The sequence below is a fragment of the Carettochelys insculpta genome, chromosome 4 (assembly GCF_033958435.1).
Source record: "Carettochelys insculpta isolate YL-2023 chromosome 4, ASM3395843v1, whole genome shotgun sequence".
NCBI lineage: Eukaryota > Metazoa > Chordata > Testudines > Carettochelyidae > Carettochelys > Carettochelys insculpta.
This window is the reverse complement of record NC_134140.1, coordinates 37,941,015-37,963,781: the sequence shown is the minus strand read 5'-3', so window position 1 is coordinate 37,963,781 and position 22,767 is coordinate 37,941,015. Positions and strand designations below refer to the sequence as shown.

Genomic DNA, 22,767 nt, shown 5'->3' with positions numbered 1-22,767 from the left:
CCCCGACACTCCGCCTCCTAGCCTCTCTGGCCAGAATCCCATTGGCTTCCAGCTCCACCACCTGAGCCTAGCAGCCCCAATCTCCTGTCCCTCACACTTTGCCATTGGGCCTCGGTGGCTGAATTTCCCCAGCCCCCTGTTTTGCTGCTTATTGACAGTGGCACAAATCCCCTAGCTCACATCTCTGGCCCACTGAACCACTCCCCCTTGTGCCTGTTCCCTCACTGACGTCCCAACCCTGTTTCTACCTCCACACTCCTGCTCCCTCCTGCAGAGTTGCTGCCTGCTCAATGGTGAGGGATGGAGAATGCTAGTGCTCAAGCAGCATTGGGTACCAGAATTCCTAAGGATGATGCTGACTAGGGCAGGTGCAAAAGGAATAAACAAATAAATAAATATTCCCTCCCCTCCCAAATCCAACTAACCAAATGGAGGAAACTTACTTTAACAAGTAACTTACTTAATCTGAACTAACATTTCTGAATTTAGCCTTCCAAGCCTTCAAAAACTGAAATACTGGAAAAGAAATAGCGTGTCAAAATTTCCATTCTATCAGAATCAGCCCATCATATTCAGTATGAATGATACCTACATAATCTTCAATTAAATAAAATGAACTGAGAAGCTTCCGCATAAAAGGAGGGCTCTGTTATACAGCTGCTTCTGCCCTAAACAACCCTTTGTCCATAGGTGGCACAAACTGACATGAAAATGCACATTCTGTAAGCTTGGCAAAGACATATAACAAAGACTATACACAGTTCTACTTCTGTAGCTTCCACTCTTCCCATTTGGGTGGTGACCACTGGCTGCTTTTAGAATGGAGGTCCAGGTCCATTTTTTTTTTTAATCAGACATAACAGAATCCTCTTTAGGGCAATTAAGCCATTTCTCAGAACAATCTTTTGAAAGCATGTATAGCTAAAGAGCACATTTAGAAGAAACCAGCTTGGCATTAGGCAAGGTACAGGCTGCTTCATTAATTTCCACAAAGTGGGATGGACAGGATGGCTTCTGTCACTGGGTTGTTGGCCCATTTAAGGTGACTCTGAGCCCAAACTACAAGGTCACATATTTTAAGCAGTCCATCTAGGCAGTTAAATAGACAACAAGCACTTTGGTCTGATAAAAGGTCATCAAGTCATCTGAAGCAGGTACTCACAGAAAGAAGCTCCTAAGGGAGAGGAGCTCCCAGAAGTGAGAATCACATGCCCTAAGGAGGAGAGCTTTATAACCCTACAGTCAAAGGGGAGAAACCATGGGCCTGGGAGACCAGGACTAAGAACCGCAGGCCCCAAGAAACAGACCTGTGCAAACTTTGGACCCAAAGACAGAGACTTACATTTCTGTTTATTTGTATTTAATAAAGTAGAAGCTAGTATGGGAATTTTGTCAATAGCTGCATGCACAGTATAGAGGTCTTCCAGGATCCTAAAAGAAGGGAAACTGAGACAGAAATGCCGGTACTGTCCAGTAGGAAGCACTAGAGGACAGAAATGCCCTACATCATCATCAATTAGTTCCCTAATTCTACAAATTGAGGAAGACCTTTGTTTTCCTGAGGCATACTTCTGGGTGGATCTGTGGGACAGATTAAAATTTCAGATTCTGAGGAAACCTCTCTTTCTTCCAAACACAAATCTCAAAGACTAGATTTTCAGACAAAAAATGAGAAGAACTTTAAAAAATCAAAACACTTGAATTTTTGCTGATGCCTACCGGGTTTAAGATGAAACCCAATGAAAACTGGGTATACTTTATTGTTGACTATATTTTAATGATTAGCTTAGAGAGAGAATGGAAAGCCTTGGTTTAGACCAGAATTTCCCATAATGTGTTCTGCAGAATGCTAGCGTTCTGTGCAACATGAAAAGGTGTTCCGTGAAAAAAAATTGATGCTAGAGATATTTTTCCTTCTAAAATATTGTGTGTGCATCAAAAATACTCAGGTATCTAAACAGTATTTAGATTGTAGGTACGTTAATCCATCCATAATGCATTCATAATAGTAAAGTTTTTATTACGTGACTTGTGCCAAAACAGAGTTGATTCGGATTGTTTTGGCATGAGTTGTGTTCACAGAAATCACTTCATGCTGCACCTGATACAAGGATCCAACACTCCAGCATCATTCCTAATATTAAATGGATTTGTGATCAAAAGATGCAAAAACACTCGTCCCGATCCAAAAAAAAAAAGTCACGTTTCTGATCTTTTTTATTTTCCCAGAGTTTTCTATAAAAATAACACATTTATAAAAACGCAAAATTTAAAAATATTTTCCCAACCTAAGTAGTTTGCATTTCTTTTTCTGGTTTTTTAAGCTTTAAGGAAGGATGGTCCTTTTTTAACTTTTATACTTAATTGTACATTTGCTAACTGTCCTATCAGGAAGTTAGTAGTTCATTCAGATGATTTTCATCTCGTTATTTTTTTTCTTTGTAAACTAAAAGACATCTGAAAAACATAACTCTTTTAAATCAACTTTTGAGCACTATGTGCAGCAATTTGTTGGTATGAAACACTGTCACCCATCTGCCCGGCATGTATGTGTTCCTTCAAAATAGTCCAAGCCGAAAAGTGTTCCATGGCCATATTGATTTGGGAAATGCTGGTTTAGACCGTGCTGCCAAGTGGGACTCATTTAGCTAGACAAGCTACTGCAGGAAAAAGGACAGAAAGATGCACACTTCCCTGGACCTCTCTCCTGTCTGAATCCATTTACTGTGGCAATTACCCATTTTCCTTCTATCAGAAGAGGCTGCGACCTGCAGCAGGCATAACAGACATTATTTCAAGAGCACCTAAGGCCACTGCTGCCCCTTTTGATGGTGAGAATGGAGGGAATTACAGTGTGAGCAAAAATTATCTACAGTAAAAGAGGGAAGATGGATTTTACAGGATGAACGATGTTGTATTTGGTTTTTTTTTGTTTTTTGTTTTTTTTAAGGTTTGGCTTTTCTAAGCCTCTGAACCTGAATCCATGCTGTATGGTACAATTGAGACTGATGGATAAAAGTGGGCCTCACAGATCATCTTCCTACTTCAGGGGCAGGAGTCAAGCTGTGTGGTCGAGAAAGCATAAAGAGCCATGGAGACATGGAGGCATTTCAGTCTGGCTCGTTGCTTTTCCTCCCTATTGCTACCAGGGAGTGGCAAACCACAGTCTGTGCAAAGCAGGCCAAGTCACAGAATAAATGATCTAGACATAATCATACACAATGCACTCCAGAAAAAGATACTAATCTAATTAAGGAGTTTTCAAACCCCTGCAATGTCATGAACAGGTGTCATCGAGACATAACCAACCTGATAATTTCACATTGCTAGTAGAACAGAAAACTGGCTAGATCCTAACACAGAAATCCTATCAGAAAAAAGGGAAGTATTACCCTCCTTTCATTCATTAATATCACATAGTTATTCCTAGGTCATTGAAATACAATTGAAAATTTATTAAACAAACTTTTCCTAATTTATGAGGAGCCATTTAGATTTGTGCAAAATAATATAGGTAGCTCTATTCTACTCTCTCCAGATTATAGTTAGGTCCCCAAGATATACATATACTCTATGAAATCTTGTTATGATCTGAAACTGTTTTGAACTAGTAATTAAACTGGGAGAATTATATTCTTCACACTTTGTTTTACATTTATTAAGTCAACTGTATCATTGATGTTCTCTGCAGAAAAATATCTAAAAGGTGGTGCTTTCCCCAATGAGTGCACACACATTTTAAATAGATACACTTGATTTACTCCATTTGTTTTAAGCCGAAGAGTGGAAAGAAATCTTTGACAAAACTGTCATCTTTAAAATACAGTGATATTTCATTTTCCCCTTCTGCACTATTTAGATTGCCTAGAACTGAAATGCTTCCAGCAACCACTGTGTCCAATTTTTCAGAGCTGTCACCTCCTAGCAAACTGCTTAAGCAAAATACTTATGTTGGTAAAAAACAAAGTAAACATATATTACAGAATGCTCTCTTTTACTCCTTTACAGGTCAGAATCTTAGTCAAGTGCACAAAATAGCAAGAACATTCAAAAATAAATTAAAAGCTGACTGTGATAGATTGGTTTTTAAGTCCCTAAATCTAAGACACCTATGACTAGTTTCCAAAGATACAGTTGGACTTAGCTTCGTGAATTTTTCTACACGATACTGATATAATCAAAATGTTATTTTCAGTGTATCCACTGTAGGGAAAATTAAACTGAAAATGAGCAGTTCAGTGGAAGAAGGGTACAATGAAAGAGGACCATTATTACTTCTTCCAAGTCCACATATGTGGATGTTATTATACTATACTTGTCAGCATTCAATACTCTGTAGGGTAACACAAAATTTTTACAGCATTACATTTGTAGACCTTCAGCCATGCTTTGTGCTGCCTGTATCATAACTCAAAAAATACAGTAAGAATGAAAAGGAGCAAAAATTATGAAAAAAACTTAAGAAGTCCCAGTATGTTAAAATAAACAACATTGTCCAAAAGTCAGGAGCTCTTACCACAACACTAGATATATTTTTCAGATAAAATAAATGTATCTTATCCTAGTTTTAAATAGCTAATAGAAAAGATGTATCACATTTAAGAAGAAAATTAAAATATGTTGAAAGTATGTAAACTTAACAATTTTAAAGCAATTTTTCTAAAGTATTTGTTTTGGATCAATCCATTTTTTTCTTAGATTTCTTAATACTTTTCTAGCCATTCTACTTTTTTTGTGCATGATTACACAGAAACCTGTTCAAATTAATCTTCCAGTTTACACACAAGGAGCTACATAAGACTACAGTTACTTCCACTGTTTCAGAAATTCTGTCATCTTACAGGAAACTCAATGTAGCTGATAGGGTACAATTTGAATCCCAATTCTCTGACGGCCCGTTAACACCAAATCTGTCACCCTTTAACACTACAAAATCAATACCATGGAATGTCATGGTGCTCTGATGGCCCACAAAGCCTTTGTAGACATTTATTAGACAAAGATTTTATATTACTTCAGAGAAGAAAAGTGTCAAGTTAAAATCAATTTCAAGTTTCTTACTAAGGAAGAAATAGCCATAGACAAACAAAAGATTTCATTCAAGTTACATTCAATGAAGCATAGGAACCAAACTAAATGTCACAGCTGTTCAGACACTTTAACACTAGAACTGCAAGAAGGACACCTCAAAAGTATTTGCACTGATTTTCAACTCTATGTCTATGTCTAGACAAGCCCCAGAACTTCGAAAGGAGCATGACAATGATCCAAATCGAAAGATGCTAATAAGGTGCTGCCATGAATATGCAATGCCTCATAAGCATAATGGTGGCTACGGCACTTTTGAAGTGCCATGGCTGCCATTATGCTTATAAGGCACTGCATATTCATGGCAGCACCTCATTAGCATCTTTCAATTAGGTTCATTATCATGCCCTTTTCAAAATTCTGGGGCTAGTGTAGACATAGCCCATATATCTTAGTATTTACAAAGCATGAGTCATCAGAGTATCAGACACTGACCACTAGGTCCATTACCTACCACATGCAACACACTCATGACTTCTAGGCTACCCCAGTCCTGAATTCTCTCAGTTGCTTCCTTTGATCGCTTCCCTCCATCCCCAGCCCCCCCAAGCACAGACATCCATCACAATAGCACCTCAAATAGGCCAATTCTTCCTGGGCCCTTTAAATTATTCCATGCAGCAGTGAGGGTGGGTAGATAGTACACCACAGTCCAGGTGGCACTGAGGGCTTCTGCTCGATGCCCCACCCTTCTGGGACTGCAGAGCCACCCCGCCCAACATGACCAGCGGCCCAGTGATGATGATGGCTCCTCTGATGGCTTAACACCTCTCCTGCCTACAGCTAACCTTCATGTTTCCCATAAAAATGAAGATTCTAACATTCTTCTAACTTTCAGGCACCCCTAGAACATTGGCACCCCTAGACAAAGCTATACTGTGCCTAACTAGAAATCCAGTCCTGGCTCACACCTCAATGAAACAATGATGCAACCTAGCCTAAAGGTTTTAGGAAGTAGTTATTGATTTTTCTGACACAACACTAGGAATTTTCCCTGATACTAGACAAAACCATCTGTCTTTAGACCCATTTTACTATGGGTGCTTTGAAATATACCCAGAAAGTAAGACAGAATGTCATCTGAGAGACACTCCTACCCACCACTGCTGGAATTATCAGGAAGGCAATGAATTCTTGCTAGTGCAGGATTTTCTGGGTCTCAGGGGAAAAGCTTACATTTTTAAAAATAATCCAATTGGGCCAATACCACAACTGAGCAAAGCCTGTCAGTTTCACAACTGTTCCCTGGTATATCAAAACCTGAATAAAAACTGTACAATATTAGACATAGAATAGTTAGGGGGATGTGTGAGGGAATGCACTCACACATACTGGATGGGAAAGGATTAACCCGATATTGTGAGTGGAGGAAGCCACATCCCCTTCAATCCACTGGGCATACTCCAGGTATAGCAGTATAAAAGAGAGCAACTCAGCTCAATTGGGGCTGACTTCTGTGGAGCAAGTACGCACAGTGCCTGCTCCAGCCAAGGCTCAGCAGTAGCCAAGTTCCTTTGAAACCAGAGATGTCGCAGTCTAGACAGAGGCCAGGGTAACCACAGAAGTCTCACTGGGTTTAGCAGCCGTGAAGAAGGGGAGACCAGAGAACCTATAGGTAACATGAATACCTTGGCCACAGAAGCAGGAATGGTGGCAGGAAGCAGTCCAGGGGAATTCAGTGATGAACTGATGAGTGAGCCAGAATCTTGACTAAGAAGTGTTTTGGACAGAGCCTTTCCCTGATGACTTAGTGGCCTGAATTATGACCACTCACAGGACCTTCGGCTGGAGTCTGGTGGAGAGACAGGGCCAGGGCCATCCTGCTGGGGGTGTATATTTCCACTCTGGCTCCTGACTCTAGTCATTAGGCCTTACTGCCCTGCAGAAAGGGCTGGCTTTCCTGACTCTGGCCATTGGGCATTACTGCCCCTCAAGAACGGATGGATTGCCTGACACTGGCCATTGGGTGTTACTTGTTCTGCCTGGAAGTACAAATTTACTGACATCGAGCCTGTAGGCCTTGTGGTCTAGCAGATCAAGGTGAACCAAGAGATTCTGTCCACTAGTCCATATAATCCCACAGCTAAGGTAAAGCATATACATTTGGTTGGGAGGAACATAGATATAAGGTATGTGCATCCAATCCTACTCCCAAAGAGAGGTGGTTCACTCACCTGTAACTGACAGGGCTTCCCACAAATATGTCACGGAATAGTATTTAAAACTCTTCTTTTTTGCCAAGAGAACTTAAACACTGACCCTAAATTGTCTGACATTGTCTAGGAAAATTGGAACAAAAAATGGGCGGCTCTGAGCAGACCACGTGACATTATTCTTATCTTATGTGACTCAACTGTTACATAGACCCTCTGCAAAAACTAAGATGGATACACTTGCACAGGCCTAACCTGAGATGTACACTTTTTATGGGTTACCATTAATAGCCAATGAGTCTGAAAAATAAGGCAAGTTAAACTAATCATTCTTCCTGGACCTGTGAGACCCTGGTTTCCCAGATTGATTCAACTTGCAAATCGCATCTACAAAGGGCCCCTTTAATCAAAAACTTCACTTAATTCATATTTTCACCACAATCTTTCCAAAGCCAAAAAACTTGGAATCCAAGAAGACAAATCTACTTGGGCCTGGGTGTGCTTATGATTTAGTGAAGTGTTTCCTGAAATCAAGAACAGTTTTGACTATTTGTTCATACCAAAGATATTTAGAAAACTTTTCTCCTGGTGCTGTCACCAGGCTATATCTCTATATCCTGGAATTCTGATTAGAGTGTTGGGTTTTTTTAATTAAAGTTTAAATCTTAATCTCCTGAAAGTTCAGCCTCAATCTTCATCCCTCAGAGGTGTAACTTCTCAGGCTTCAAACATGAATCAATTTTTGCATCCATATATTTCTCAGTGACTCAAGGCAGTTACCAAGGAAATACCTTCAGGTCATCAGACACACAGTGGAACATTTCTCTTTGAAGCCCATGTCTTATGTTCCCCAAATTCACCTTTCCCTAATCTATTGCTTCTTCAAGGAAAGTCAGCAAACCCAGGGTAGTTCTACACAGCAAATTTAATTCCAAATAACGATCCACGTGTCTATGTAGTGCAACTGCTATTTTGAAAGAGCAGCTGGCATATTCAAATTTGGTAAACCACATTCTACAAGGAACAGAGCCTATTTTGAAATAGGGAACAGAGCCTATTTCAAAATAAGCCATAGTGCCTCCAATACCTCTATTTTGAAATAGGCTCTATGACTACATCTACACTAGCGAGAATTTTTTAAAAAGCTGAGTCTCTTTTGAAAAATCCTACAGAGCATCTACACACAAAATGTGTTGTTTTGATATTAAATAGGAAGAATGCAACACTTTTTCTGGCAGCTCTCTTTCACTCCCAGATGAGGAAGAGTGCTTTTTTCCAAAAGATCCTTTCTGAAAAAAAGCCCTACAGGCCCTTTTTTTGAAAGAGCAGTCCTCGTGGTGCTGGATTTTTCAAAGCCTAGCCCGTTCTTTCGAAAGAGTGGTGGCTGTGTGGACGCTCTCTATCAAAAGAGAGGGTCCATTTTTTTATCCACTTTTTTGTGTGTGGATGCCTGATTTGAAAGAATGATTTCGAAAGAGACCTTCCAGAAGAACTTCTTTCAAAGGATCACTGTAGTGTAGATGTCAGCATCTATGTTTATAGATGCTGTATTTTGAAATAGCTAACTGCTATTTCAAAATGTATTTTTGTGTGTAGTACTGTTATTTTGAAATAAATTATTCTGGAATAGCCTTTATAGGGTGCATCTACACTAGGAACTAACTTTGAAGTTAGGGGCTACATTGAAGTAGCCTGCAGAGTGTCTACACGCATTTTCCCTTACTTAAGTTAACTTCAAAATAAAGGAGCCCAAAATCTAAGTCCTTGCTCCATTACTGGGAATGGAGTAGTGCCGTACTTTGAAGTTTAACTTTGAAGAAGGGTGTGTAAGGATGCTCAGCTCCGAAGTTATTTTTGTAGTGTAGACACGCCCTAGAATAGCTTACTTCAAAATAAGGCTACTGTGTAGACATACCCCTGGAGTCCTTTCCAGCCATGAACATTTGCACATGTTTCTAGACCAGGCAGCTTTCTGCTGTGATTGTGTGTCCAAGAAAAATGTCGGTGTTTATTTGAATCTGCCATTTTAAAATTTGGTTTAGTCAAAAGGCTTCCGATCTCTGAGCTCAGCATTTGCATGCAAATAATCCACTTTACAAAAAGCAGAATTGAATTCAAGAACAGGGAAACCTAATATGAGAAACAAAAATGTCAATAAATTAATTTCCTCCATTCCTTCTTCTCAAAGACTTCATTTACACTTGAGAGTTTTTGTCAACAAAACCCCGGTTTTATCAACAAAATTCAAGGACTGTCCACACTAAAAATGCATTCTGGCAATGCACTGTTGACAGATCTCAGCACTTTCATTGACAGCCTTCTGCCTCTTCCCCCATGAGGCAAAATGCCTTTCTCGACAGAATATGTCAACAAGAATGCCATGTGGATGCTCTGGGGGGCCCTCTGTTGACAGAGAGGGCTTCTGGGTCACCAGACAGCCCTGTCTGCTGTGCTTCTAGTTGACCATTCTGTTCTGAGAGCTGTCAGACAGTCCAGCCACTCTTTGTTGACAGAGAGGATCAACAGAACTATCCATTTTTGTGTGTGGCTGTAAGGTGTTGCAGAAGTTTTGTTGGAAGATATCTTCTGACAATAACTTTTGTCAACTGGTCAATATAGTGTGGATGTAGCCAAAGTGTTAAGAGTATCTCACATTGTTCAGCTGTAGATGGACCTTCATAATAGTTAGCATGTTCTTTTGCTGCAGAAACAGCCAGGCAACAATAGCTGAATATTAATGAACGATCCTGGCTCCTGTGATTGTCAGTGATACTGGAACACAAAACAGGGAACTGCTGTAATGTTGGATTCAGCACTTCTTGCATACCAGCACAGAGGCTTTGACTGTCTCTTCTCCAAAGCGTAGAAAGTCCCCCAGCCAAACACACTTCCCAACCTGACATTTCCAGAAAGCATTATATGCCTTTCTCCCTCCACAGCCCAGCTTGGTTTTGTAGAGACTTAATTCAGCTCTGACCACTTTGTTGCATTTTCTGGTAATATTACATATTTTTAGATCCTTTAGTCCCCATCTCCACCTTGCAGCTTAGTAGTGAGGTGTCCAAATATTGTTTATCTTGCTCACACAATTAGTGACACTAAATCCAGTGGAACTACTAATGTTATTAAAGAGAGAAGGTACCTACAATAATCCCTAAAGCTAAACAAACGCAGTTCAGATACTGCAGACTCTTAACAGCACATAGCTGGTACTTTGGGAATTACTAATAGCTAAATTACATGTAAGTTGGCACTCATTTAAAGAGGCAGAATTCATTTGAACTGGGTAAGAAGCACTTAAACTAATGGTAGGGCCACCAGCCACTGTGGGCCCTAGGGCAAACTGGGATGGGGATCCAACTCTGGGCCCTTCAGAAAGAAAGGGGAAAAGGGTGGAAGGGGTAGGGCCTAGGACAGTCAACTGTAAACTAAAGATAGCTGAAGTCATTATCAAAAATGTATCCAGTTAAGATGTTAACAGAAGATCTGGGACTCAAAACCTAAATACCAAACCAAAGAAATTTATTATATAAAAGTGCACATTTAAAGGATATTATCCTAGATCAATTTAATATACTCTCAATTAAAAACTCTACCTTTAGCAATCTAGCAAAACATAGCAAAACGTCTAGCTAGAAGTACTAGGAAAAAAAGTCATGTATCATGGGACATGGCAAGAGAAACGTGTACAGAGACTATTTGCCAAGAGGTGCTGAGCATCTGTAACAAAAAAGAGATGAAATGATGTTATTTCTCTCAGTGGCAACTGAATTATATGGACTAACATACATAGGCTATGTCTACATGGCACTTTGCCCAGCACCGCTGCCAGCAGAGCTATGCAAAGTGAGCTTCTCTGGATTGCAAATGGCTTGCCATTTACATACTCCCAAAGCTCATTACCATAGTCACATAACATTTCGGTGCTGGCGGAAGGGGGTGCCGGCACTGCAGAGGCCGTGTGGATGTGCTTTTACGGGCTAAACACTCCTCTGTCGCCAGTCCCTTATGCCTCTTGCAGTGTCAGCACCCCCTTCTGCTGGCACCAAAAGCTTGCAAGGCTATGGTTATGATCTTCGGGAGAATGCAAATGGGAAGCCACGTGCAATCCCGAGACACTCATTTTGTATGGGTATGCTGGCAGCGGCGCTGGGCAGAGTGCCGTGTAGACCCAGCCATGAAGAAGTGGTAACCAAACTGAATATCAAAACTAGGTTTCTAAGATTTTCAATTTGTATTAATTTATTATTAATTAGACAGAACAAAAGAAAGCTGACCCTTCAACACAATTTTAAGTAATTACAAAAACGAGCGTCCTAAATTGCCTCTTCAGCATTTCAGTGAAGAAACATGTTAATGTTGATTTCAATGATAATCAGTGAAAGATAAGAAAGCATGTGTAACATTAAAAATATCTGTGTTCTGATATTCTATTTTTTTCTACAACCTTGAGGAGACACACGTAGACTTTGGTAATTATTTTGCTTTTCTTTGACCTCCTACTAAACTAAGTATTACGAGAACAGGGATTCACAGAAAATCATCAATATAATGTTGAATGTTCGTACTTCTAGCAGCACAATTTCATAATGAAACTTCATCTTTACTCTTGTATATCATTATCTAAATTGAGTGGATAATCAGCAGCCCTACTGTTAACCTATTGAAGAAGCTGTCAATGAAGAAAACTGGCACAACAGAAGTAATGTCACTTTACTCTGTGAATCACTGCATCACAACTCGTAAGTTTTTTTCTTTTTTTTCATAGTCTGGGTCTGTTTTAAGTTCAGTCAATGTTTTTCCCACTAGCAAGGAGGAAGGAAAAGATAAGGAGAGCTAGGTATTGTTTCCACATGCTGCAATGAAAACTAAATATTTCAGGCCTCAGAGCCAGTTTCTTACTGTTTGCGTCATAGTTTCCGAATATTAGACTTTAATTGTAACTCTGATATCACTCATGCTTTGTGTAAATAATGTGAGGGCTCTTGAGAATATGAATATCCACGTCCTTTACCCCCTTTGCAACATTCAGTACACAAGATTTTCATTACTGCTGTTTCCCCAGGACACGCTAATATTTTCTATGACGTCTCTTTCCAATCCACTGGTGTCTCTTAGCCGACGTCGGTCTGCTCGGCTGTAAAGTCTCAGAGGGTTAGGATATTTTTTGCCAATTAGAAATATACAGGTTGTTTAATTAACACACCCTTTTCACTAATGGTTTAACCCTAACCTGACAGACAGGCTTTCTCACAAAACATGAACGAAGACTTTCTAATCAAACAGACTGAAGATTATAAAAGCATTATTCCTTTAAACACCCATGGGATTCTTTGAACTCTTCAAAAAGGCCTCTACCACATAAGCCATTATTATGGAACTTCTTTTAATTTGGAAAAAGATGCCTGGATTTTAAAGACTAAAGACTTTGGTGTCCCATAAATAATTTTAAGTTTGAATATAAAGTTACTTTTTAAAAACATTTGAAATTGAGATAAATTAAAATATAACAGTTTCTGGGTTGTACAGCAACATGAATTTAAAACTGCATCTGGGCAGTTATAAGTAGAACCCATCTGGTTTCTGTGGATATCTACAATCTGAATGAAACACAAATATTAAAGGTTGAATTAAAGATGATATATGTTACAAATTAGAAACTGGGGGTGGTAGTATTATAGGATTTTAAGTGGGGATTTCCTACCAAAAAGCCAACAAAAGGGATAAGTAAGTTTAATTAAGGTCTGGCTTACTTTCACTTACCTTACTTTATGCTTTAAGGGTTTTCTTTTTTTTTCTCCCCTGATTTGCTCCTGTTTTCCAGGTTTTCGGAGTGTGTTATAACAACCTCCACTCCCTTAGACTAAATCAGGTAAATTCAGAAGTGACTGTGATATATAAAAGGATATCAATTAGGTCTGACCCTGTAACTAAGAATGTCTAAAAGAGAATTCTAGAGAGGAAGAAGCTCTGTGTTAGACCAGTTTAGTCTCCCTTCAGTTTTGAGTTCCTAAGTTACTTTGAATTTGGTACTGCAAGTTCAGAAAGTGCATGAAAATGACCACCTGAAAAAAAATTAAATGAATAGACTGAATCTCATTCAGATCATAAACCCTGGATTTAAAAATATGCTGACACCAATACAGCGTAATTCCCCATCCATTTTCTTATTCCCAGGCCTACACATCCATTCATATTTACACAGAAGAATAACGCTATTTTCGTCTATCTTTCATCAGATCAGAACAGATTTTAAAGGTGCATTTGTTGATTCAGAAAGTGCTCACATCTAAGCAAAAAATTCTAGAATTTCATATGAATCTTGAGTGGGAAGAGATTGGGGGGAGGTTATGATTCACTTGCACCCAATTTTCCTCAAGTTGCTGCTTCAGACCTAGCACTGAGTCAAATCCTGTGGTCCAATTTCCCAGTTAAATCAGAAGGAACTCAAGTACAGACTGTAGCATTTGACTTACTGTGTTTATTCAAACATGCACAAACTCAGCCTCCTCCATCTGCAGCTAATGAGGAATGTGGATGTAGGGAAGCCATGCAAGGGGTGTTCATTTCCCATCAGGCATGGAATTAATTTCTGTGGGAGTACCCTCAGCAGCTGTTGGTGAGCAGAGAGACAAAAGTAAGACCAGAGGAGCTAGTTCTTTGAAAATCATATATCACCACCATCATCTTTTGAGGGAATGCTCATAAAAGTCATTCTAGATGCCCATGAAAGTTATTCTGCCTATTTGGTTATTAAGGCCAGGCACTATATTCTGGATTTTAAATCATTTCGAGCAGTTTTGCTGCTTTATGTGGTAAACTGAAGTGTCAAAAGAAAAACTGCTCTTGTGGTGTAAATTTTAAAAAACAAATGTGCCATTACAAATACTAATTTCACTCATTTCCAAGCAGAGAATGCCAGTCGGAGATCCCCAACTATATTTCAATCTCCAGATCCCAAGATTTTACCAATATTTGTTTCATGACGTTGTGAAAATGAACTGACAAGTGTGAAAAGAGCAAACAGCAATGAAAAGGAACGTATTATGGAACTTTGACAGGCAGCTGGACTGTGGCCAGGCAACTGCATTCACCTTTGTGTGCTCCTCAAGCAACAGACTGGCATAATAAGAAGCAGTTTCAGCACACCGAACACCTTTTTCAACCAATTGAAAAAGGGCTTCGGCATCCCAGGATTAAAATTAAATGGTTCCCCAAATCCGATAAGTGTGGAATAATTCTAGGATTTCATGCCTACTTCTCCTTTGATTGCTACAAGAAATTATCCCTTGAGGCACTTTAAATGACCTTACTCATTCAAAATTTATGTTTGTGCAGATCCACCGTCCAAACTTTTGAGTGTTCTCTTACTTTGGCTCACAAACACAAAGTGTGTCACAATCCCATTTTAATGGGGTTACCAAGGCAGGCCTAGACTTGCTGAGGCCTGGAACCAAAGTCTAAGAACTCCAGCCTTCAGAATTGGGACTCAGATTACAGGCTTCGGCTTAGGCCTGCAGTCACTGGACTTTGGCTTTGCCCGTCCGTCTGACATGTGCACTGGAGTCTCCAGCTGGCCCAGGCTTCAGACCCCATTCCTGGGGAATCACATAACTTTTGTTCTACAAAGGGATCACAATAAGATGATGCTTAAGAACCTCTGCTCAACATATGGTGCACACCGTAGCTGTGAGAGCTATTACAGCCGTGGAAGAATGTATTTATTCTCCAAAACCCACTCATCCCTTTTTCCACATTCCCCTTGCTCAGGCAGTGACCAGATACTAGGATTGACAATTATGACCATATTTTCAGAGACATTGAGCAGCCATTGCTCTCATGGATCCCAAAAGGAGCTGTGAGTAGGTTGGTTCCCTCAGAATCAAGCTCTTAACTATGAGGTAAAACAAACATTATTCTGCAGATGATGATGATGGTCTTATGACTTCCAATTTCAGTTTGACTTATATTTCCAGAGCAAAGGGGTTTTTACTATGACCTTTGAACAGGTTGCAGTACGTGATATCAGCACTATTACAGAATAAGGAAAAGAACATTTTTTCCCCTTCAAAATAATATTTTCTTCGGTCTTTAATATCCTGTCAGGGTAAGACATTTTAATTTAACAGTTTCCATTGATTTGCAAATATTCCATTATAATAAAAGCAAGGGGTTTTGTGCAATCAATTGGAATAAAAATAAAAATAATCAATATAAGCAGTCACAGCACGTAGAAAGGTGAAAAGAGTAAATAACTTTTGAAAATGACCATTATTCAGAAAACTGTAAGCATTTCCCAGAAGAAATGAAACAGATATTTTCATGTTTTCTTGAACAAATCATAGCTGTGCTATTTCAGCAAGATAATGAACTACAAAAAAGTAAAGCAGTTAAATATTACTGGCCCTATTTTTCCTAAAGAGATGACAAAGAAGTTACAGAAATGCAACATTTATATGTTTGGGTTTTATTTGTAAAAATAAAGCTGTTTTGTAAATCTTATACACAGGACTTGAAGAAACCACCCACACATCAACATTCAGTAGGAGGCTTTTCCTGGTGAGTTTGGAAGAATAAGCCATAATTTCTTCAGATGTTAAGCACTTATTTAAAACAAAAACAAAAAATGTACATTTCTAGCCATTGTGCATGTAAAGATTATTTTGCAAATGTAAATGTGAATTAGGACCACATTCCTGGGGCAGGGGGAAGTATGTATGTGCTTCAACTCAAGCATCTGCATAGCTCCTCTTATACTTTAGAGTTAATCACATATGCGAGTGCTGGATTGGGGCCTGAATATGCACCGCAGCATTCAGACATAACAGTGCCTCTGCTGCTGCAAAAAGATTTACTAAAATTGCACCAGAGTTTATATATACTCTGTTACAATGCCATTACCTGCTTGAACAGCAGCAAAGGCAGGCAGGCATGAGGATTATTCATAGGATCCAATAAGGCTGGTGAAAGGACAGAGTAGTGAAATACTTTCCTCTCCCTTCCTTGCAGCAGCAGAAGTCACTGGAAGTTGCAAATTAATGGACACCCTTCATCTACAACAGACAGGAGGCAATGAAGGAGAAAGAATAAACAAAAGCCTCTTTTCCTTTCCAATAGCTAGAGAGAAGTGGTGCTCTGAATGTATCAAACAACCACTGAAGAGATTCAAGTAGGCAAGGTGAAAGAAGAACTATTCACTTAGGCTGCATCGCCATGTGCTGCTTCATCCAAAAGCAGCACACTGGTGAGCTAACCAGATGATGCTATTGAGGTGTGGATGCAAATTTTCCACATCTCATTAGCATAGCGGCATGTGGTTCAGAATCCAGAAGAAGCTCTTCCAAACTCCAAAGTACATGTGGAGACATGTGGCCCAAAGGGATCTTCTGAAAGGAAACTCTCCTTCTGGAAGATGCCCACAGGTTGCGCATCTACACGTGTACTTTGGAGTCCGAAAGAGCTTCCTCCACACTCCAAACCACAAGCCGCTATGCTAATGAGGCGTGAAAAATTTGCATCCACACCTCATTAGCATCTTCCGGTTAGCTTATGAGCATGCTGCTTCTGGAAGAAGCTGTGACATGATTACCATAATATGATTGTCATGCATGAGACAGACAACAGAGTTGCTATGCAGTAAGTAAGAACAACATAGTAAAAATGCATTTTATAATTGGTTGATAAACTAATTGGACTATATATAACTAAGCATTGTATTCAAGTTAGCTAAAAATACTATGTCCTGTCTAGATTTAGAGGATATACAGAATCTGGCCCCTACTTTAGTTGCTTTTCCATTTCCAGCTGCACAAATCATCTGTAAGGGGAATACCTGAATGGCATAGAATCAGTTAGTAGCTCTACAAACTTCTTAACCTGTGGCCTGCTTAAAGAATGAGGCCAGGGAAAATGGTTCAGCTGGGCTAGTTTCCAGGCAATTATTAAGAGAGAAGAACAAAATCCAAATCTTTGTACATTGAAAAAAAAAAAAAAAAAAAGAAAAAAAGAAAATTAATCTCAAAAAATAATTTAGAGAGAAAAGACCATAGCTTAAAAGTGGGATTTATAACACCTCTTGGCCGTGTCTACACTAGCCAAAAACTTTGAAATGGCCATGCAAATGGCCATTTTGAAGTTTACTAATGAAGTGCTGAAATACATATTCAGCGCCTCATTAGTACGCGGGCGGCCGCGGCACTTCGAAATTGACGCAGCTCGCCTCCGCACAGCCCGTCCATACGGGGCTCCTTTTCAAAAGGACCCCGCCTACTTCAAAGTCCCCTTATTCCCATGAGCAGATGGGAATAAGGGGACTTCGAAGTAGCCGGAGTCCTTTCGAAAAGGAGCCCTGTCTGGACGAGCCGCGTGGCGGCGAGCCACATCAATTTTGAAGTGCCGCGGCCGCCTGCCTGCTAATGCCTGCTGTATGGTTTGGAAACGCTGGTTCCTATAGACATAGAAGATACAGCTAGTAGAAAATAAAATATTGATGAGAAGGGCAGACAAGCCAAACATAGAGTGTACATTCAGGAAGTATGGGACACCCAGCAGTTACTTTTAAATAATCCATTCTGTAATAACTATTCCTAAATAGCTTATTTTGAAATAACACAGCTACACACAGCTATTTTGAAATATCATGTCCAGACCCATAGGCTGTGTCTACACGGAAGATCTTATTTTGAAAGAGCACATCCATACACAAAAAAATTGATCAAAAGAGCAATCTGCTCTTTCGAAAGAGAGTGCCCACACAGTCCCCTTTCTTTCATACAAACAGGCCAAGGATCGAAAATCTGGCACCGTGAGGACTGCTCTTTCAAAAGAAAGCGCCATGGAGCATCTACACGTGCATTTTTCTGAAAGAGTCTTTTGGAAAAAGGTGATGTTCCTCATTTGGGAGAGGTAAAGGGCCTTCAGAAGAAGCACATGTTCTTTCGAAAGGAACTCAAAAAAGAGCATTTTTTATGTGGACGCTCCACTTGTTCTTTTGGAAGAGGGCCTGATTTTCCAGAAGGACTTGCTAGTGTAGACACAGCCGTAATGCTTATTTCGAAACAGTGCAACTGGATGCTACTATGGCTTATTTCGAAACAGCGCTATTCCATATCTTAGCAGCACCTGTTTTGAAATGCCTGTGTTCATTGATCAGAACATGAAAAGCAATAGCCCTTTGGTAAGCCATCCAGCATTTGATGTTACAACATTTTTTTTCCAGAGAAGAGTATAATTACTAAGATTAGAGACATCTATAAATATCTACCATAAAACATTATATAGCATTAGTGTTGTGAACTAGAAGCTGCTGTTTAAAATGGTGAGTAACTACAATCAGTTCAAATATCTCTAAGTGTTTGATTTTATGCACAAGGGCTAACCGGTACTCATTCTAGAATGCCTCAATAGTCCATTCTCTGAAAGGTCAAATACATCTAGTACCAAATGAGCTGGCTGCTAGACTCTAAAATAGACTCTTCCAAAGATGTGGAGAACAAGATGACATTTCAAGGTATCATCACACTGGCTATTTAAAGGAGGTACAAAATGTTGCTGTTTATCTGCTAACTAAATTTATATGATTGCTATATGTTTCTCTTACCAAACGCATGTCATTCAGAATCTTCCTGTAATTCTATTACAAAAGAGTCAGCCAAAAAGACATTTCATATAATTTCAGAAACAACCATTCACTTGTAGATGATATTTTCCCAATCTCTAGCAGCTATCTGCATTTGTTGCGCAAATTTAAAAGAGAAAGGAGATTAATCTAGTGATCATTACAAAAAGGAAATATCTGGTTCATCTTTTTGGTCCTGATTAGGTGGATGCAGCTGTAGACAACTTCATCAGAGCTCATTAATTAAGGGTTGATCCCAATGACAAAATTCCCAATGACTTCACTGTGAGATCAGCCCATGTGTTTATTTTTGAGACAAATGCTCCACCACACTGTGGCCGCTTTATGCTGCTCCTGTGATGCAAAGCAGCCGTAACATTTATTTTGGTCCATTTTTTACACTGCTTTGAAGTTATGAAGTCCGTATAATTAGTCAATATTGTCATAAACATTAGTTTATAAAAAATATAAACCTAATAATTATAAGAAAAAAAAAGCATGATGATCTACCTAGCAAGCATATGTATCTGAAAACAAACTTTCAAATAGACTAATGAAACAATCATGTGTCAAAAGTAATTTACTGTCAATAAAGACAAAATGGAGTTAAGACAGAAAACCTTAGGACCTTTTGGATTCCTGAAAAGATATTTAGGTGTAGTACTCACTACCATCAATCTTTTAAAATGTCTTACACATTTCCAGGACAGTATTATCATGTGACCTTCATTTTTTACAGCCACAAGAGTACCTTGAGCTTGACAAGATTTATTGTTCCGGACTAATAGTTCCTACATTGCATGAGAATTTCATTCATATTAAAAGCCTATATTTGATGGCCTTTAATTCATAACTTTTACAAGCACAAAACATCTCCGATCCCAAACAATTTGAAATGAATCAATACATCATGTTTTACACATAGAAAAAAGAATGAAGTGATGCATTTCTATTCCCATCACTACAGCAGTTGCAATATGACAGCCATCTTCCAAGCCATTTGATTGATGACTTATGAATTTTCAGCATCCTGTGTTGTAGGAAGCTAAACTCATTTCAGGACATATTTTAATGAACCATGCAAAAGGCTAATAGTAACTCATGCCTGATGCATTTTTTTCAAGCATTACCAGATGTTTTGATCAATCCTAATAATTTGAATAGATAATAAGGACTGATTGATATTAGGAGAATTTGAATTTTAATAACATAGGCCTGGGAATAGCATACTGCAGTAGTTTCACTGTACCATTTAACATAGATTGACTAACCCACAGCATATATCTGTCTATGCATCTATAACTATAACCACACACACACACGACAATAAGTTGTAGATAAGGTTGAAATGGCACTAACTTTCGAAATATCTGCTTCTTATTAAATTCTAAAGTAGTTTATTTTTCCCTTCATCTCATAATACCTTTTTCCAGAAAATCTAAAAAATATTACTTCATCCATCGGAGAATGAGGTTTATACTTTTTTTTTCACTTCAGAAAATATGCAGCACTTTTTCTCTCCTTCATGATTTAAGCATGCACCAAACCGTCATGTTCACAGTTGTGGTATTTTATCCTCTGATATCGACTGTTTCAGAGCTTCCATATCTGTCCTGGCATACTTAATGAGTATCTCTAGCATCAACAGGTGACCAAAAGCCTTTCCAGAGTTCCAACTGTTAGCCCTAATATATATTTTTATTAGCCTACTGCAATGAGAAATTGCAATCCTTGCCTCAAGAACTGAACAAGTCTTTCAGAATTGTACAATGCCAGAATTTGCTGAGGTTGAACCTAAATAGTTTATGCCTGCTGTGAGTTAGCAACCAATATTTGATTCATCAGTGGTGACTTTAAAACTCATGATCATTCTGAGTCATTAAATATAGTCAAGTGATTAAGTTGCATAATCAAACTGAAAAATGATTGAGTTAACAGTCTTTAGCAACACCTAGTGAAGACATAATGGTGCAACTACTCCCTTCAGTTTACATAAGTGTATACCCTAAGGTAGCACTACTGTAATGAAGTTTACACATGTAACATATAGTAGAATTTGAGCCATAGTTCCACTTGTAATCTCCCCACAAAAGTGCTTTCAAATGTTTAGCTGAAATGCTCTGGGAATTATTCTTCCCATGGGATTTCATTTAATACACGCATATTAGTAATAGGATAAAATCCTTGATGGTGTATAAAGCACAATCATCAGAAAACTTATATTAAAATATTTTAAATACAACCAGCATCTTTTAGTTTTCAGACAAGGAGTGGAAAACACAGGGTTCATCAGGGTTTGCCTTTGGCCAAGCCACCGGGTAATTTGTTCACCTGAGTGTCTACAGGCAGAGAGCCCTGGAGCTCACAATGCCATGGTTTCACATTTGCAGACAATAGAAGCTGCAGGAAGCATAAGTCTAGCTCGCGCTGCTTCACACAGCTCCAATTGGACAGGAACAGTGAACCATGGCTACTGGGAGCTGAAGGGCTCTCGGCCTGTGGATGCTCAGGTAAACAAACCACGTGGTGAACCAACATGGCCCCTGACTTCCTGTATCTAGCCTGCAGGCCGGAGGTTCCCCACCCCTACCTTAGAGTGCCAGACAGTTAGTCTTTTCAGATAATCATAACTATTCCTTCAGTAAGCCAAGTTGTGAAGGAAATTAATGTTTGAGGCTTGAAATGTAAATGAAGAAAAGCCTAGAGTCACATGCAATAGTATGCACATATTTCCATGTCTAATTTGCAAACACGATTGACATAAATGTGTGCTTGAAAACAGCCATCTGAACATGCAAATACCTGATCTTCATGTGCATTTTCATCAATTCTCTATGCAAATAAGTGTTTTTATGTGTGTACGTGCATGCTTAAATCTTCCTGCTTTTTAATGACAGGTTATTTAATACATTAACTACATTCAGAAGGGACCTCAAAAGACTTAAAACCACAAGCAAGGACTTGCTGGGATTATTTTTAGAACCATATATTTTTACAAATTTCAGTCACATTTTTAACTATCAACTTTTCAATTTAGGCCTCAATCTAGTAAAATACTTAGCATATACCTAATTTAAAGCATGGTCTCATTGTAGGTGTATGCTTATATGTCCACCTGAATCAAATTCTGAGTAAGGAAGTAACCTCTAAAAGAATTTTTTTTCAGTTTAACTAGCTTTTGTATGTATATCCAAACCTATGGAATTAATAGGCAGAACATTTAAAACAAAGAGACTGGAAAGGCTGAATGCATAACTGAGTTGTAAAAAGAATCTGATACATTCTTGGAGGAGAGGTTAATCAATGGCTATTAACTGAGATGTTCAGGTACACAACCACATCCTCTGAAATCGCTGGTACCAGTGACAACAGGAACATAGGAAACATCTAGACAAACCATTGGTCCAACTTAGTCTAGTCCTTCTCATGTTATGTTACTGGAATAAATTATTTAAATATCTACCAAATTTTTTTTTGTTTTAAAAGAGCACAACAAATCTCCTTTTAAAAAATAACTTTAAAACAAACACAACATGAAAAATAATTAATTTCCATTCTTCCAATAAAATAATTGTTTTGGAATGTGGGTGCCCAAACTGCAGCAATAAAAGTTGCATTTGCTACATGCCTGCAAGTAGTCTAAGGGCTACAGTTAATTTGAATACACAATGAATATTCTTCATTTAAATATTCTTAATGTATATATTTACATTTTTTTTCAAATAAATGCATATTCTCTTTTTTTTATTCCAACAAATATAGTGCTTCATAATCCTGTAAACAGATTAAGGATATGGCTTTAATCTATGAAACAAAAATTTCATGTGAAATGGAATGTTTCAGATTTCACTGACTTAGGATACTTGGAAAAATATTAAGAAAATTTATAGTTTTCATTACCTAGATAGT

General features: G+C 38.7%; 1 protein-coding gene across 13 annotated transcripts in view; it reads right to left on the bottom strand.

Moving 5' to 3' along the window:
- Positions 1–22,767, bottom strand: part of PCDH7 (protocadherin 7) — a 416,058-nt gene that overhangs the window by 351,297 nt on the left and 41,994 nt on the right. For 2 of the 13 annotated variants that reach the window (XM_074992585.1, XM_074992584.1), the window contains exon 2: positions 13,718–13,854. The exons of the other annotated variants lie outside the window; for them this stretch is intronic. In XM_074992585.1, the coding sequence (XP_074848686.1) occupies positions 13,723–13,854 (132 nt within the window). In that variant the 3' untranslated portion in view covers positions 13,718–13,722. The remainder of the gene's footprint in view (positions 1–13,717; positions 13,855–22,767) is intronic. 13 annotated transcript variants of the gene reach the window in all.